The 15262-nt window shown below is 48.3% G+C and overlaps 1 protein-coding gene across 1 annotated transcript; it reads left to right on the top strand.

Annotated features, from left to right (window-relative positions):
* Window positions 1–708: 708 nt before the first annotated feature.
* LOC308593075 (lymphocyte antigen 6E-like) lies at window positions 709–14700 on the top strand. The gene is made up of 3 exons (XM_081205304.1): window positions 709–1004; window positions 11682–11801; window positions 13450–14700. Exons 1-3 carry the CDS (start codon window positions 953–955, stop codon window positions 13656–13658), a joined length of 381 nt encoding a protein of 126 aa, XP_081061430.1. The 5' UTR covers window positions 709–952; the 3' UTR covers window positions 13659–14700.
* Window positions 14701–15262: the final 562 nt, after the last annotated feature.

Raw genomic sequence — 15262 nt, 5'->3', positions numbered from 1 at the left:
TTGCTGAACAAATTTGGAAACTGGGATGCAGAAAGGGATGGTACGGGGAAGTCGCTGAAGTAAGGTTTAAGAAAAAAGGATCTGAAATTATACATGTTTGTTTATGTGTTTGTTTGTTTTGTATTGTGTTATGTTTGTGTTTATAAAAATTGTGAAAAACCAATAAAAAATTTATTTAAAAAAAATGAAATAGATGAGCTTTGGGGGTCCCTTCCAACTCTACATTTCTATGGTCCTGTGGCCTTGGAAAAAGTGGCAGACTCTCCTTCGTCGGAGGCCTTTCAGCAGAGGTTGGCTGGCCGCCTGCCTGGGTTTCCGGAGCCGTGGTTGCAAGGGGGTGGGCTGGATGACCTTTGGGGGTCCCGGCCAACCCTGCCATTCCGTGAGCTTGTGCGCATTTGCTCTCCCGCTGCGCTGCCAGAGCCCTCCTGCCCTTTCCCCTTCTCTGTGCGTCCTTGCAAAGTCACGCAACGCGTTTGGCCACACACCACCTTTTGAAATCCTGGAACGAATGCGCGCTCTCTCTCTCTCTCTTTTTCCAGCCCAGAATACAGACAAAATCAGGACCAGAGCTGGAAAGAGTGTGCGCCTCTCCCCGTCTCCTTTGTTCCTTCCCCCATTGGCTGAATGTCCTACTGTTTTCGTCCTCATCTGCATTCTTTTCATCGCCTGCGAAAGAACTGGAGCAAAGCGCAGCGGCTTGGAATGTCGCTTTCGGAGAGCTTTTGCGCCCTCCTCCTCCCTGTGGTTGATCCGGGATCCCGGAGAGCGGTGAGTGGCTGCAGAAACCTCCTCCTCAAACCCACACCTCCCTGATCCCTCCCCTGCCACCGAGCCCTTATACAGCACCCTCGACGCGAGCAGGCAGCTCCTAGCGCCGTTCCTCTGACCCGGAGAGAAGCCCTTTCTGCTCACCTGCCAGCCGGGACCGCAAAGCGCACCATCACCAAGGATGAAGGCTTCCTTCGCCGCGCTGCTGGCAGTTCTGCTCTGCGTGGAGAGAGGTAAGACTTATTTCTCCTTTTGTAGGTTCGCCTAGCTCAATACCGTCTGCACTGGCTGGCAGCAGCAGCCCAGGGCCTCAGGTGGGGGCCATACAAGACCCACACCGCATCTGGAAAAGCTCAGCCGTTTTAGAGTGGCGGCAACTTTGGAACTCCCTGCCTATTGCTATCAGGCAGGTGTCTCCCCTGTTTTCTTTCCGCCTTCCCTGTATTCTTTTCATCGCCTGCCAAAGACATTCTTTTTGAGACAAGCCACGCCAGATGTTTAGGAAGCTGGTATGAGTTTTAATTTGTTTTCGTCTGTTGCAGTTTTAACTTTCGGCATGTTTGGAATCACGCCTGTAATTTTTTTTCCTGGGATGGTTTAATTGCTTTGCCTATTTTTTTTTCCTGAACCACCTTGAGGCTTTTCCCTACAGTCAAGCGGTGTGCAAGTTTTATGAAATAAATAAATAACCCGGAGATGCCAGAAACTGAGCTTGAGACCTTCTGCATGCAAAGCAGATACACTCTGGCACTTTGCCCACTAAACAGACAAGATTCTAGTCCTCATGGGATTCATTTACAGTCCATCTGCCTGTGTTGCTCCATCCACTCTGAGCAGCTTCCAGTTAATTAAAACAGGGCTGGTAGCTATAGACTCATAGACGAAGAATTGTAGAGTTGGAAAGGGACCACAAGGATTATCTAGTCCAACCCCCTGCAATGCAGGAATCTTTTTGCCCAATGTGAGACTCGAACCCACAACCCTGAGGAGTATGCTCTACCTACCGAGCTGATATGTAGGGCTATGTAGGAAGCTACCTTATGCCAAGTCAGGACCATTATGCCCAGCGTGGTCTCAACTGACGAGCAGCGCCAATTGAACCAGGGACCATCTGCATGGGGTTGGACTAGATGATCCCCTGGGGTCCCTTCCAACAATTCTGTGATTCCATTCAGAGCAAAAGGGTATGGCCCTTCCCAGATAGGAGCTCGGGAAGCTGCCTTGCACTGAGCCTGGGAACCTTTGTCCCTCTAGCTCCGTATGGGAGCCTCTCACATGGATTTCATCTCTAGCCCAACCTGGGATCTTATACAGCTGTTTGGCCATTGCCCTTCCCTTCATCATTTTCCTAGCCACGTCTAGATGAAAACTGGCGGAGAGGCTGCTGTTTCGTTTTGTGTTGCTTATTCGTTACTATGATCTCATTCGTTAAATTTATGTGCTCGAAGATCACGGGTGCGTTTATATCTCACTATTTTCGCTGAAATCATAGAATCATTAAGGGAACCCTCCTGCAATTCAGGAACAGGCTGTCCCATGCGGGAAATCGAACCTGCAGCCTTGGCGTTATCAGTACCACGCTCTAGCCAACTGAGCTATCCAGGCTGATATTAATTTCTCCAGGGAGCTTGAGGTGGTGTTCATGGTTCTCTGCCACCCGCCGCTCCTCATTTAATCACCACAACAACCTTGTGGGGTAGGGTTCAGGACACACAACACCCCTGTGCCCCCTTCACTCTAAAAAGCAGCTCTGATAGTACCCCACAGAGGTCCACACACCCCTTCTTCACCCCTCCCGCCTCCTTGAAAGTCTCTCTCTCAGGCTACACAGTGTCCTTGAATGCCCACAAGGCCTCCTGATTGTCCAGATAAGAGAGGGGGCGTGTGTCGAAACCCGAAGGATGAACCAGAGGGAAAATTGGCATGCATTTTGCCCCTGGCCCTGCCCAACGCCAGCATGCAGCCTTCAAAAGGTTTTCCAGAGGCGAATGTGGGCTCTGGGTTGCAAAAGGGGCCCCAGCCCTGTCCATGGGAACAGGATAAGCTCAAACAAAGGCAGCTCAAGCCTCTGGAAGACAATAAAGCCACACCCTGGATTGTCCTTTTGTTGTACGAGGAAGAGGAGAGATGACTAAGAGGCGCCTGTTTTCAGTTAGGAGTTATGAGGTCAGCTGAGACATCAGCGGCGATGGGGAGGGGGTTTTCTCTGCCATTATGCCGGCAGTATTTTTCCTGCTGCAGGCGGTGGCGTGGCTTGCAATGAGCTCATCGCTTGTGGCTTCAGGGCTTGGCAAGGATGGTTGGCTTGGCTTGGGTGGGTTGGGGGGTGCAGGGAGAATGCAAAGTCCTCGACTGAGCACACAAAAACATCATTCCCTTCCTTTTCCATGTACTTTTCGGGACCACAGATCCTCCGCTAAACAGCTCGCAGTGAAAGAATCTCAGCCAAGCCGTATAACATAGATTGCACACTTAAAAAATATTCATAAAATCTATCTGCAGCTTGATCATAGAAAAAGCCTCAGATAGACCTCTATGAAGTTATCACTAAAAAATATCAGCAACCATAATTTAAAGCATAGAGGAAGTTTAAACCACAATGGAATAGATTGAAACAAATTAAAACGGAGTGCAAACTTTCTAAACATCTCGGTAGGCTGGTCTCAAGGCAAATGTCTTCAGCCGAAAAGAAAACCTTGGAGTCTGCCTGATATCAATAGGCAGGGGGTTCCAAAGTTGCCAGACTGAGTTCAGGTGGGGCAATGCGTGAAATTGATTCCAGCTTGTTTAATAAGCCCAAGGCCTGGTTGAAGAGGAATATTTTCGCCTGGCATCTAAACATATGCAAGGAAGGCACCAGGTGAGCTTCCACGGGGAGATCATTCCACAAATGAGGAGCCACCACAGAAAAGACCAGTACTCTTTTTGCCACCCTCTTCTGAAGGAGGCACATGAAGAAGGGTCTTGGAGGATGATCTTAGGGTTTGGGTAGGTTCATATGGAAAGAGGCAGTCCTTGAGGGATTGCCGTCCTGAGCCGTTTAAGGCTTTATAGGTCAAAACGAGCACTTTGAACTGGGCCCGGAAACTAATGGGCAGCCAGTGCAGCCAGACCAGGATCGGTATTATATGTTCAAACCATCTTTCTTCTGTGAGCAACCTGGCTGCCAAATTCTGCCCCAGTTGAACCGTCTTCAGAGGCAGCCTCATGTATAACACATTGCAGTAATCATACCTGCAGGTTACCAGAGCATAGATGACAGGAATTAGGCTGTCTCTGTCCAGATAGGGATGTGGGTGGCGCTGTGGTCTAAACCACTGAGCCTCTTGGGCTTGCTGATCGGAAGGTCGGTGGTTCGAATCCCCACGACGGGGTGAGCTCCCATTGCTCAGTCCCAGCTCCTGCCAACCTAGCAGTTCGAAAGCATGCTGGTGCAAGTAGATAAATAGGTATCGCTGTGGCGGGAAATTAAACGGCGTTTCCATGTGCTCTGGCACCTGTCATTGTCCTCTGTGCGCCAGTAGTGGTTTAGTCATGCTGGCCACACAACCCGGAAAACTGTCTGCAGACCCGAAGTGCAAGTAGATAAATAGGTACCATTCCAGCGGGAAGGTAAACGGCATTTCCGTGCGCTGCTCTGGTTCGCCAGAAGCGGCTTAGTCCTGCTGGCCACATGACCCGGAAGCTGTACGCCGGCTCCCTCGGCCAATAAAGCGAGATGAGCGCTGCAACCCCAGAGTTGGCCACGACTGGACCTAATGGTCAGGGGTCCCTTTACCTTTACCCATCTGACTGGGTTTCCCCAGCCACTCTGGGCAGCTTCCAACCTATACGAAAACATAGTAAAATATCAAACATTAAAAACGTCCCTGTACAGGGCTGTCTTCAGATGTCTTCTAAAGGTTGTATAGTTACTTCTCTCCTTGGCATCTGATGGGAGGGTGTTCCACAAGGTGGGTGCCGCTATCGAGAATGCCCTCCCTGCTTGAGAGTTTCAGGTGGCATATGCTATGCCCCACATGCCCTTCAACTCCTCCTTGCTGCTTCTTATCACCAAACCTCTCTCTATCTCTCTCCCACTCTGTTCTCATGAACACCAGTTGTTGTTGTTTTGACGTCTCCACAGCACCAAGCTCCAAACAGGTGCTCATTAAGTCCCACAATCGCCGTCTGAGGTGTGCTTCTTGCAAAAACATCTGCCCACAGAGCTCTCCTGCCCGGAGCAGGCTTGCTGATTGAGCAAAGACATCGCTCTTGTTTTGGCTGTCCTCGAAGAACGACGTTGGGGAAATAGTTGGTTGGGGAGCCGGTCTAGGAAAGTGAGGCCTACCCAAGGGGGATCCTGCTAACAGCAGTATTGTATGGCTTCACACTTCCTTGGGAGGTCAGAGGAGAATTCTCTGTTTATAGGATACTTTTCTCCCGGGGAAAGCACTGTTCAATATTGGCCAGGGGCATTGGCCAGATAAAGCAGTTAGTCCCTTACCTTTCCCGCCCCGACCTGGTCACCGTGATCCATGCGACGGTCACCTCCAGGCTTGACTACTGTCATTCGCTCTATGCGGGGCTGCCCTTGAAACAGTCCCACAAACTCCAGCGGGTGCAAAGCTGCATACACAAATATCCACATGAGGAGAAATTTGCACTTAAAATGCTGATGAATTTTCATGAAGGCTTTAAAGAAAAACAGTCTAATAGTTTTCTGATGTGAACTCCTGAAAGCCTGAATTTACATCTATACATATGAATGAGCATATTTGGGTCAAGGGCCTGTTTAAGTACTTTGCAACACCCCTTGTATGTAGCAAGGCCGGCACAGCACCGTGGCAAGTCAGGGCAAACTGGATGGGCCAGAGATGTTCCCATAGCTTCTTGTGCTAATGTGCTTCGGAGGAAGAGCAGCTGCCTAGAAAAACAGGGCTTGGAAGCGCTGGATAGTTTTCACTGTCCTTTGGTCAAAACAAAACAAAACAGAACTGATGTGAGAGCAGAGAGCGAGTTAAACTGTGGAACTCACTGCCACAGGAAGCAGTGATGGCCACAGATTTGGATGGCTTTAAAAGAGTATTGGACAAATCCATAGAGGGAGAGAGGGCTACTGATGGCTACTAGCCGGGATGCCTATGCCCTGCCAGTTGGAGGCAGCGATGCTTCTGAACAGGGCTGGATTTAGGTTTGATGAGGCCCTCAGCTACTGAAGGTAATAGGGCCCTTTAGATGTCCAGCTGCCCTTTGTCAACAACAAATTGTCACTGTTTTTTTGTGTTGAATATATGCTATATGGGAATTTATGGACTTAAGGTAAAGGGACCCCTGAACATTAGGTCCAGTTGCAGACGACTCTGGGGTTGTGGCGCTCATCTCGCTTTATTGGCCGAGGGAGCCGGCGTACAGCTTCCGGGTCATGTGGCCAGCATGACTAAGCCACTTTTGGCGAGCCAGAGCAGCGCATGGAAACACCTTTTACCTTCCCGCCGGAGTGGTACCTATTTATCTACTTGCACTTTGACGTGCTTTTGAACTGCCAGGTTGGCAGGACCAGGGACCGAACAATGGGAGCTCACCCCGTCGCAGGGATTCGAACCACTGACCTTCCAATCAGCAAGCCCTAGGCTCAGTGGTTTAGACTACAGCGCCACCCGCTTCCCTCATTTATGGACTTAATAGGTACCTAAAGCCATTTGCACATGTTGCCATGCAACCATCCGTGCAGTATGTAGGCACCCTATATATAAAGATAAAGGGACCCCTGACAATTAAGTCCAGTCACGAACGACTCTGGGGTTGCGGCGCTCATCTCGCTGAGGGAGCGGCCGTTTGTCCACTTCTGCAGACAGTTTTTCCAGGTCATGTGGCCAGCATGACTAAGCCGCTTCTGGCGAACCAGAGCAGCGCACGGAAACGCCTTTTACCTTCCCGCCGGAGCGGTACCTATTTATCTACTTGCACTTTGTGCTTTTGAACTGCTAGGTGGGCAGGAGCAGGGACCGAGCAACAGGAGCTCACCCCGTCGCGGGGATTCGAACCGCCGACCTTCTGATCTGCAAGCCCAAGCAGCACAGTTGTTTAACCCACAGCGCCACCCGCATCCCATCCTAACGTGGGGGTTGAGGTCAAGGTGGCGGCCGCCCCTCTGCCACCGCCATCGCTACAGCATCAACGTCCCAAACATGTATTGTTTGTTTATTTAAAGTGTCCCCGGATTCATTGAAAAAAATCTGGTACCCCTAGACTAGGTGGCCCATTGGTCTGATCCAGCAGCTTCTTCTCATGCTATTATAACTCTCAAAAACAACAAGGTTGCATAGGTATTCTTACAAAGCACACACCAAAGGACAGTGTTTTCTTTCCCTCCCTGAGCTTTCGGAAACAAATGATGCTCCTTCGCTTCATGCAGAGTTACAGCAAATCTAATCTTATCCCCTGTGATAATTTGTCAGTGTGGCATGTCAACTTCTGAGTTACACAAGACCATTCTGCAGAGAACATGGCGCCCGACCCCTTTTAACTTGTTGAAACATTCAGCCCTGGAAAGGATGGTGTGTGATTCGAAAGTTCACGCACCACATTTCAAAACCTGGTTTGTCTTAATTGATAGATTTGTTTCGCATCCCTGTGGGTTTTGTCCTAATCGCGTTGCGTCCACACCCTTGCACAATTACCACCTGATGGTGCCGACATCCAGTGATGACTTGCAGTTGCGGAATGACCATACAACTTGTACCGTGGTTGCGGATTGCATCAACTGCTCTCGACTGCCATGCTTTTCTCTTTTTTAAAAAATATATTTTTATTGAGCAATTTAAGAAACAAATTATCAATCAATATAACCATTTACATTTTCCCCCTCTCCCCCCACCCCAAGAACTTCCCTCAGCTCCCCTCTCTGGTTTTTTTTTGCACATATTGTGCTCTGCATATTATAAAATTGTACATATCATTGCCTTATCTATCATGTTTTTAACTAAAAAATTGTGGATGTTTATTCAAAACCTGCCAAGGAGTCCCAAATCATTTTGTTGTCTGCCATGCTTTTCAATGAGGGACATTCTGTGTGAATTGCCCTGTGAAGAGCCCTCAAGTGAAATAGATGGGGCATTGTTAGAGGAAAAAAGAGTGAGCTAAATTAAATTTAACTGGCTAAATGAACTACTTGACTCTTACCTTACCAGGAAGTCCTAATAACTAGATTTCCTCCAGAAAGAAATTCATCCTTAAAGAATAATAGAATCACCTCTACTCATGACCACAATCCGTTCCAGAGGCCCATCCTTATGGCAAATGTATATACTGTGTGTATGTGTGTGTTAAAAAGTTTATACAGTATACAGTGGATGCTCGGGTTGCAAACGTGATCTGTGCGGGATGCACATTCGCAACCCGCAGCGTTCGCAACCCGTGTCTGCGCATCTGCACACACACGGGTTGCGATTCGGCACTTCTGTGCATAGCACGATTTAGTGCTTCTGCACATGTGTGACCACCGAAACCCGGAAGTAACCCATTCCAGTACTTCCGGGTTTCAGCAGTCCGCAACCCAAAAAACCGCAACATTTGCCATAAGGAATATACTTTACATTAAAATGTACATTACATTATTTTACATTAAAATGTAACACTTTTATTATTTCTTGGTATATTTTAAAGTAAAATATATTTGGCTGTTTTTTAAAAAAATAAAATAAAAATTATTTAAAAAATAAAAAATAAAATGTTGAAATGTTGAAACGACAACAATGAACAAACAGTGATCAACGTACTGGGAATAAGGGAAGCATTTTCTCTCAGCCAGATTGGCTAGTAGCCTTGGCAACAGGTCAGGTTATTTCAGAGAGGACGCCAGGCCAAAGCGGTTTCATAATCATTGAAGAGCATTATTGCCAAATGACATTCTAGAACAGCAGCGTGATTCACTGTCTAGGCTGGACACGCTGCCACCTGCAGTTGGAATAGCAGTATTACAGCTAACTCTACACAGAGCCTGAGGATTGACTCAGTTCCTTGAGCCATCTGAAAGGAGTTGCTTTGAGGGCAACTTACTGTCAACCTTCTCTTTGCATGTGGTATCATGCATCATATGTGTTTGCTTAAGGGGTCCATCGTTCAGTTACAAATCCTCCATTATTTTTTCGATGAAAATAGGGATTTCCTATTTATTATTATTATTATTATTATTATTAATAATAATAATAATAATAATACCGCGTCCATCTGTCTGGGGTGGGGTGTGGCTTCCAACACACACACACACATATAACATTAAGCATTTTGTGCGACACGGGTGGCACTGTGGGTTAAACCACTGAGCCTAGGACTTGCCGATCAGAAGGTCGGCGGTTCGAATCCCCACGACAGGGTGAGCTCCCGTTGCTCGGTCTCTGCTCTTGCCAACCTAGCAGTTCAAAAGCACATCATAGTGCAAGTAGATAAATAGGTACTGCTCTGGCAGGAAGGTAAACGGTGTTTCCGCATGCTGCTCTGGTTCACCAGAAGTGGCTTAGTCATTCTGGCCACATAACCCGGAAGCTGTACGCCGGCTCCCTCGGCCAATAAAATGAGATGAGCACCGCAACCCCAGAGTCGTCTGCGACTGGACCTAACGGTCAGAGGTCCCTTTACCTTTTAAGCATTTTAAAACTTCCTTATACAGGGTTGCCTTCAGATGTCTTCTAAGAGTTGTATAGTTACTTATCTCCTTGGCTCTGAGGTCACATAGCATCCAACATTTCTCCCATGAAAATAGAGGCGTCCCCTCCAACATTTTTTCAGGTGAAAACAGGGACGTCCTACCATACCCTCCAACGTTTCTCTGATGAAAATAGGGGAAATGTGGGACATTCCACGATCAAATCAGAAACCGGGGCGGCTTCTGTAAATCCGGGACTGTCCCTGGAAAATAGGGTCTGCAGTTATAGCTTGCTGGTATAATAAAGGACACCTCAAGGTTTATACAACGCTTTCTGAGCGTTCAAAGCACAGGGCACGCATAATGACAGTAATCATTCCTTACCAGAACCCTGTAACACAGGACAGTATAATTATCCTCACATTTGTTATTGGGCATGCATATGAGTGCACATCAGGCAGTATTTATATATCCCAATTTAGCAATGACAAGGTGTTAAAAAGTTTTGGGATTTGTAGGCATCGCATGCGGGCAATGCCCAACCACCAGCGCTATGAAGTCATGAGTACTAGTATGTTTCACTCAAAAGGAAAGAAGGAAAGCAAGCAAGCAAGCCGAAAATGGACCTCAGTTTCAATAAGCCTGAGGATTTTGTGAGCGTTTGGTTGGACTATGATGCCCTCCCCGAATAACCATCCCCATCTCAATTTAGCTTCCATAAGGGATGAATAAGACAGGAGTGCCTGGCGTGCTCTGGTCCATGGGGTCATGAAGAGTCAGACACGACTAAACAACAACAAAGAGATTAATTCATTGGGAAGTAGTTTTTATTAGAATTTTCCCAGTTTGTTTCCCTCTATATATGCCTTGGGACGCGGGTGGCGCTGTGGGTTAAACCACTGAGCCCAGGACTTGCCGATCGGAAGGTCGGCGGTTTGAATCCCCGCAATGGGGTGAGCTCCCGTTGCTCGGTCCCTGCTCCTGCCAACCTAGCAGTTCGAAAGCATGCAAATGCAAGTAGATAAATAGGTACCGGTCTGGCGGGAAGGTAAAAGGCGTTTCCGTGTGCTGCTCTGGTTCGTCAGAAGCGGGTTAGTCATGCTGGCCACATGATCCGGAAGCTGTACGCCGGCTCCCTCAGCCAATAAAGCGAGATGAGCGCCGCAACCCCAGAGTCGGCCACGACTGGACCTAATGGTCAGGGGTCCCTTTACCTTTATCTTATATATGCCTTGCTTGCCTATTTCTCCCCTTATTCTCCTCCTTACAATCAACATTAAGAAGAGCTTTTGACAGCAAGAGCTGCTAGACTGCGGAATGAACGACCTCGGAAGGTGGTTTTTAAGCATTTTTTAATCTCTGCCAAGTTAAGCAGTTGGCTCCTTTCCTCTCTTGCCCTGACCTAGCCACTGTGATCCACGTGACGGTCACCTCCAGACTGGATTATTGTAACTCGCTCTACGTGGGGCTGCCCTTGAAACTCCAGCGGGTGCAGAGACTCCTTACAGGGTCCTCGCCATGGGATCACATTCACCCGGTGCTCTACCAGCTGCACTGGCTCCTGGTGGAGTACAGGATCAGGCTTAAGGTGCTGGTTTTAACCTTTAAAGCCCTTTATGGCCTAGGACCCTTGTACCTACAGGACCGCCTCTCCTGGTATGCCCCGCGGAGGACCTTAAGGTCCACAAATGACAACACCTTGGAGTTCCCAAGTCGCAAGGTGGTTAGATTGGTCTCAACTAGGGCCAGGGCCTTTTCAGTACTGGCCCCGATCTGGTGGAACGCTCTGTCCTAAGAGACCAGGGCCCTGCGGGACTTGACATCTTTCCGCAGGGCCTGCAAGACAGAGCTGTTCCACCAGGCCTTTGGCCAAGCCACAGCTTGACCCCCTCCTTCTGTAAACCTCATAGAACTCTAGCCCAGTGGTTGCCATTAATTTGATTTTGAACTGATTTTAAAATGAATTGATTTTAGAATGTATTTCAATTAATAGATTGTGATTTTATGTAAACTGTGTTACTTTTACTGTTGTTAGCCGCTCTGAGCCCGGCTTTGGCTGGGGAGGGTGGGATATAAATAAATTAATAATAATAATAATAATAATAATAATAATAATAATAATAATAATAATAATTATTATTATTATCTTTAGCTGAGATTCCTGTGTTTTCAGGGGGTTGGACTAGATGACCCTCTGTGGCCCCTTCCAACTCCAAGCTTCTATGATTCCTGCCCCTGCTTTGCGGTCGGTACCTAAGGAGCGTGTTTTGTGTTCCATTCACAGTGGCATCGCTGACCTGCTTCCACTGTGAGAACGAGGAAAACAATTGGAACTGCCTGAAGCCAAAGACCTGCGGCGACGCGGACAAGTACTGCGTCACCAAGTTTTTCGGTGGAGGCGTCGGTGAGTGCCGCGTAGCTTCATCAACTTCTACCATTCTTGCCTTTTCTCTAAATTGAAATGTCCCAAAGGCGCCAACCTCTGGATTACTTTTACCTGGCCTATCTGAGGGAGTTGCCTAGGGCACAGACCTCAGAGGGGTGCAATACGGACCTTTGAGGGGGGCCAGTTTTATGCAGATTCGATTTTGTTCTCTCTTACAAATTCCTGATATAGTTTACTTTCATTTTGAAGAATGTTATCATTTCTATCAGTTTTTGGAAATTGAAAATTGGAGCCGCCCAGAGTGGCTGGGGAAACCCAGCCAGATGGGTGGGGTATTATTAAGTAGTAGTAGTAGTAGTAGTAGTAGTAGTAGTAGTAGTAGTAGTGTGTGTGTGTGTGTGTGTGTGTGTGTGAGAGCAAGCAAGCAATCTTCAGTCTTCAATCTTTAAATTAAATCATCCAGTTAAATCTTTGCCATTCGCTATATCGGTGGCGCTGTGGGTTAAACCACAGAGCCTAGGGCTTGCTGATCAGAAGGTCGGTGGTTTGAATCCCCGCGACGGGGTGAGCTCCCGTTGCTCGGTCCCTGCTCCTGCCCACCTAGCAGTTCAAAAGCATGTCAAAGTGCAAGTAGATAAATAGGTACCACCCTGGTGGGAAGGTAAACGGCGTTTCCGTGCGCTGCTCTGGTTCGCCAGAAGTGGCTTAGTAATGCTGGGCAAATGACCAGGAAGCTGTACGCTGGCTCCCTCGGCCAATATAGCGAGATGAGCGCTGCAGCCCCAGAGTCGGTCACGACTGGACCTAATGGTCAGGGGTCCCTTTACCTTTATATCAACCTCAATAAAAAATTATTTGAGGAGTAACAGCTGTTTGGCAGCCGTTTGACTCCCTAAGGGAGGTGTGGCCCCTCCTTCCTTAGAGGTGTTTGTGTGTGAGTGTGTGCAAGCAATTAACCTTGTTTAGGGCATAAAATAGCGTTTCACCAGCCCAGGTCCTTTAAAGCGAGATGAGCGCCGCAACCCCCGAGTCGTCTGCGACTGGACTTAATGGTCAGGGGTCCCTTTACCTTTAGTCATAATGGCTGTGCTCCTCTGAATTCCAGCTGCTGGGAACTACAGGAGGGGATAGGGCTCTTGTGTTCAAATCCTGCTTGCGGGTTTCCCATGGGGGCAATAATAATAATAATAATAGTTTATTATTTATACCCCGCCCATCTGGCTGAGTTTCCCCAGCCACTCTGGGCGGCTCCCAATCGAGTGTTAAAAACAATACAGCATTAAATAGTAAAAACTTCCCTAAACAGGGCTGCCTTCAGATGTCTTTTAAAGATAAGATAGCTGCTTATTTCCTTCACATCTGAAGGGAGGGCGTTCAACAGGACGGGTGCCACCACCGAGAAGGCCCTCTGCCTGGTTCCCTGTAACCTCACTTCTCGCAGTGAGGGAACCGCCAGAAGACCCTTGGCGCTGGACCTCAGTGTCCGGGCAGAATGCTGGGGGTGGAGACGCTCCTTCAGGTATACAGGACCGAGGCCATTTAGGATTAATGCTGCCACGCTATAAAGGAGTTTTTAAATATTCTGACTGTTTGAACTGTCTCCTTGGGCAATCTTTATTTTAATATAAAAATAACTGGACCTCTTTCTTTCCCTCCTTCCTTCCAGGTGACAACAAGAAGCAGTCCATCAGCAAATACTGCTCTCCCATGTGCCCCCAAGGAGGAATCGACCTCGGCGTCATGGCCTTTTCCATCAAATGCTGCGATTCCGAGCTGTGCAACTTAAGCGGCGCTTCCGGCGTGAAAAGCAGCTCCCTGATCTTGGTTGCGGGCACCTTGGCCAGTCTGCTGTACATCTTTGGAGCCAAGTTGTAGATGCAGAAGGCGAGAAAGACTTCTCCTCCAGGGAGAAACCCAACCTTTCCCCCCACGTGCAAAACTGTGCTTTATAATGCATGCCTGTTAACTTTATTCTCTGCCCGGAGCCGTCTTTCCCATTGGTGTTAGTGGTGCGTTGCGCCAGGGTGCCGGCCTCTCAAGGGCGCCCTTGCGAGTCGGGGAGCTGTGCAGTTTTGCTGGCAGCTTCCCCCCATAGCTGCCAATGTTTCCCTTTTTTAAAGGGAAATTCCCTTATTCCGAATAGGATTCCTCGCAAGAAAAGGGAAAAGTTGACAGCTATGGCCTCCCCTATCCCTGCCTGCCTGCCCGCTGCGCCCCACATATATGGCGGGCAGGCAGCTTTCCTCCCAAGCCTCTGCATCTGCTGAAGATGGCCCTGATCCCAGTGGTCATCCTCCTCCTGCTTCCTAGACGTCCGCCAGCACGTTTTCCTGCTCGATCACCGCCGCCACGCCGGGGATCGGGACAGTGGGGAAGGCAGAGGACATTTTCCACCACCCCCTCCCTTGTTTTGGAGTTGCAAGGGCGTCAGCGCCGGAGGGATCTTTGCACCAATGCGCCGGATATGCTTAAGACGGCCCTGTCTCTGTCCACACTGACTTGGAGTCAAGGAGCATTCATTCCACTGGCGCCACATCTACGGCCCGCGCACATAATGGTCAGGGCAGGGATTACTCATGAGTAAGCCCCCTCTGGTCTCCTCAAGCTGGAAAGATGAGCTGCAGCTCAATGAGGAACATGGGTGGGTCGGTGGGTGCTTCCTCCTCACGAGTAGGCCCATTTGCGGGGGGAAAGGCAACCTAGCCTCTCACTAGAAACCGGGGCAGCGAGTAAAGCAGCTTGTGGGCTTTCCCTACAGGTTGGTTTACTCCAGAGTAAACACCCATCGCATGCCAAGCTTGCAAGGATGATACGCCACATAATTATTAATCTGTATTTTTACTGTTGGAAACGGCTTGGGGGACAGTTAGCGAAAAGTGGTCTAAAAATCTAATAAATACGTTAACGTACACATATAGATGGCAGGAACATTGTATGTTTTTTTGGGGGGGGTGGGGAGGGTTGGGGGAAGAAAACCTTTTCGCTGGAACATATCCTAAGAAAAACTGCTAATATGGACAAAACACAGACTCCAGGAAGGATTTTTGGGGATGGCTTGGGAAGGGTAAGTATCTTCCCTGAAGAGTTCTGGCCTCTTGAGGCTCTGTTTATATATGCACAGCTTGGTGGGAAATAAAGAGATTGTGAAATAAATACATATAAATCCCTCTTGGGCAAAGTGTAGGCAGCCAACCTCAAATAAAAAAAATCAAAGCACCTCTAATTCCCAGATTTCTTTTCTTTCTTTTTTTAAAAAACACCCCTGCATAGTTAATTTTGCTTTGCATCACACCAGGAATGCTTGCAGGGCAATCCTAAATAGGTTTACTCAGAAGTAAGTCCTGCAGCTTTCAATGTGGACCAGGTTGGGCTGCTTAGGAAAAGCTGTTTATCTCCACGGTGACCTGAGGACACGCAGACACACTTGGCCCAAGGGAGAATCCTGTTATTCAAGGAAATTATTCTCCTCTGGCATTTTA

This window comes from Podarcis bocagei (genome assembly GCF_964188305.1).
Source record: "Podarcis bocagei genome assembly, chromosome: 8".
Taxonomy (NCBI): domain Eukaryota; kingdom Metazoa; phylum Chordata; class Lepidosauria; order Squamata; family Lacertidae; genus Podarcis; species Podarcis bocagei.
This window is presented reverse-complemented; position numbering and strand designations above follow the sequence as displayed.

What these genes read in the sequence shown, in the direction of transcription:
- LOC308593075 (XM_081205304.1), top strand. Translation starts at nt 953, where the DNA reads ATGAAGGCTTCCTTCGCCGCGCTGCTGGCAGTTCTGCTCTGCGTGGAG. An exon ending in TCTGCTCTGCGTGGAGAGAG is followed by an intron (nt 1,005 to 11,681) that starts GTAAGACTTATT and finishes TTCCATTCACAG; the next exon opens with TGGCATCGCTGACCTGCTTC. An exon ending in GTTTTTCGGTGGAGGCGTCG is followed by an intron (nt 11,802 to 13,449) that starts GTGAGTGCCGCG and finishes CCTTCCTTCCAG; the next exon opens with GTGACAACAAGAAGCAGTCC.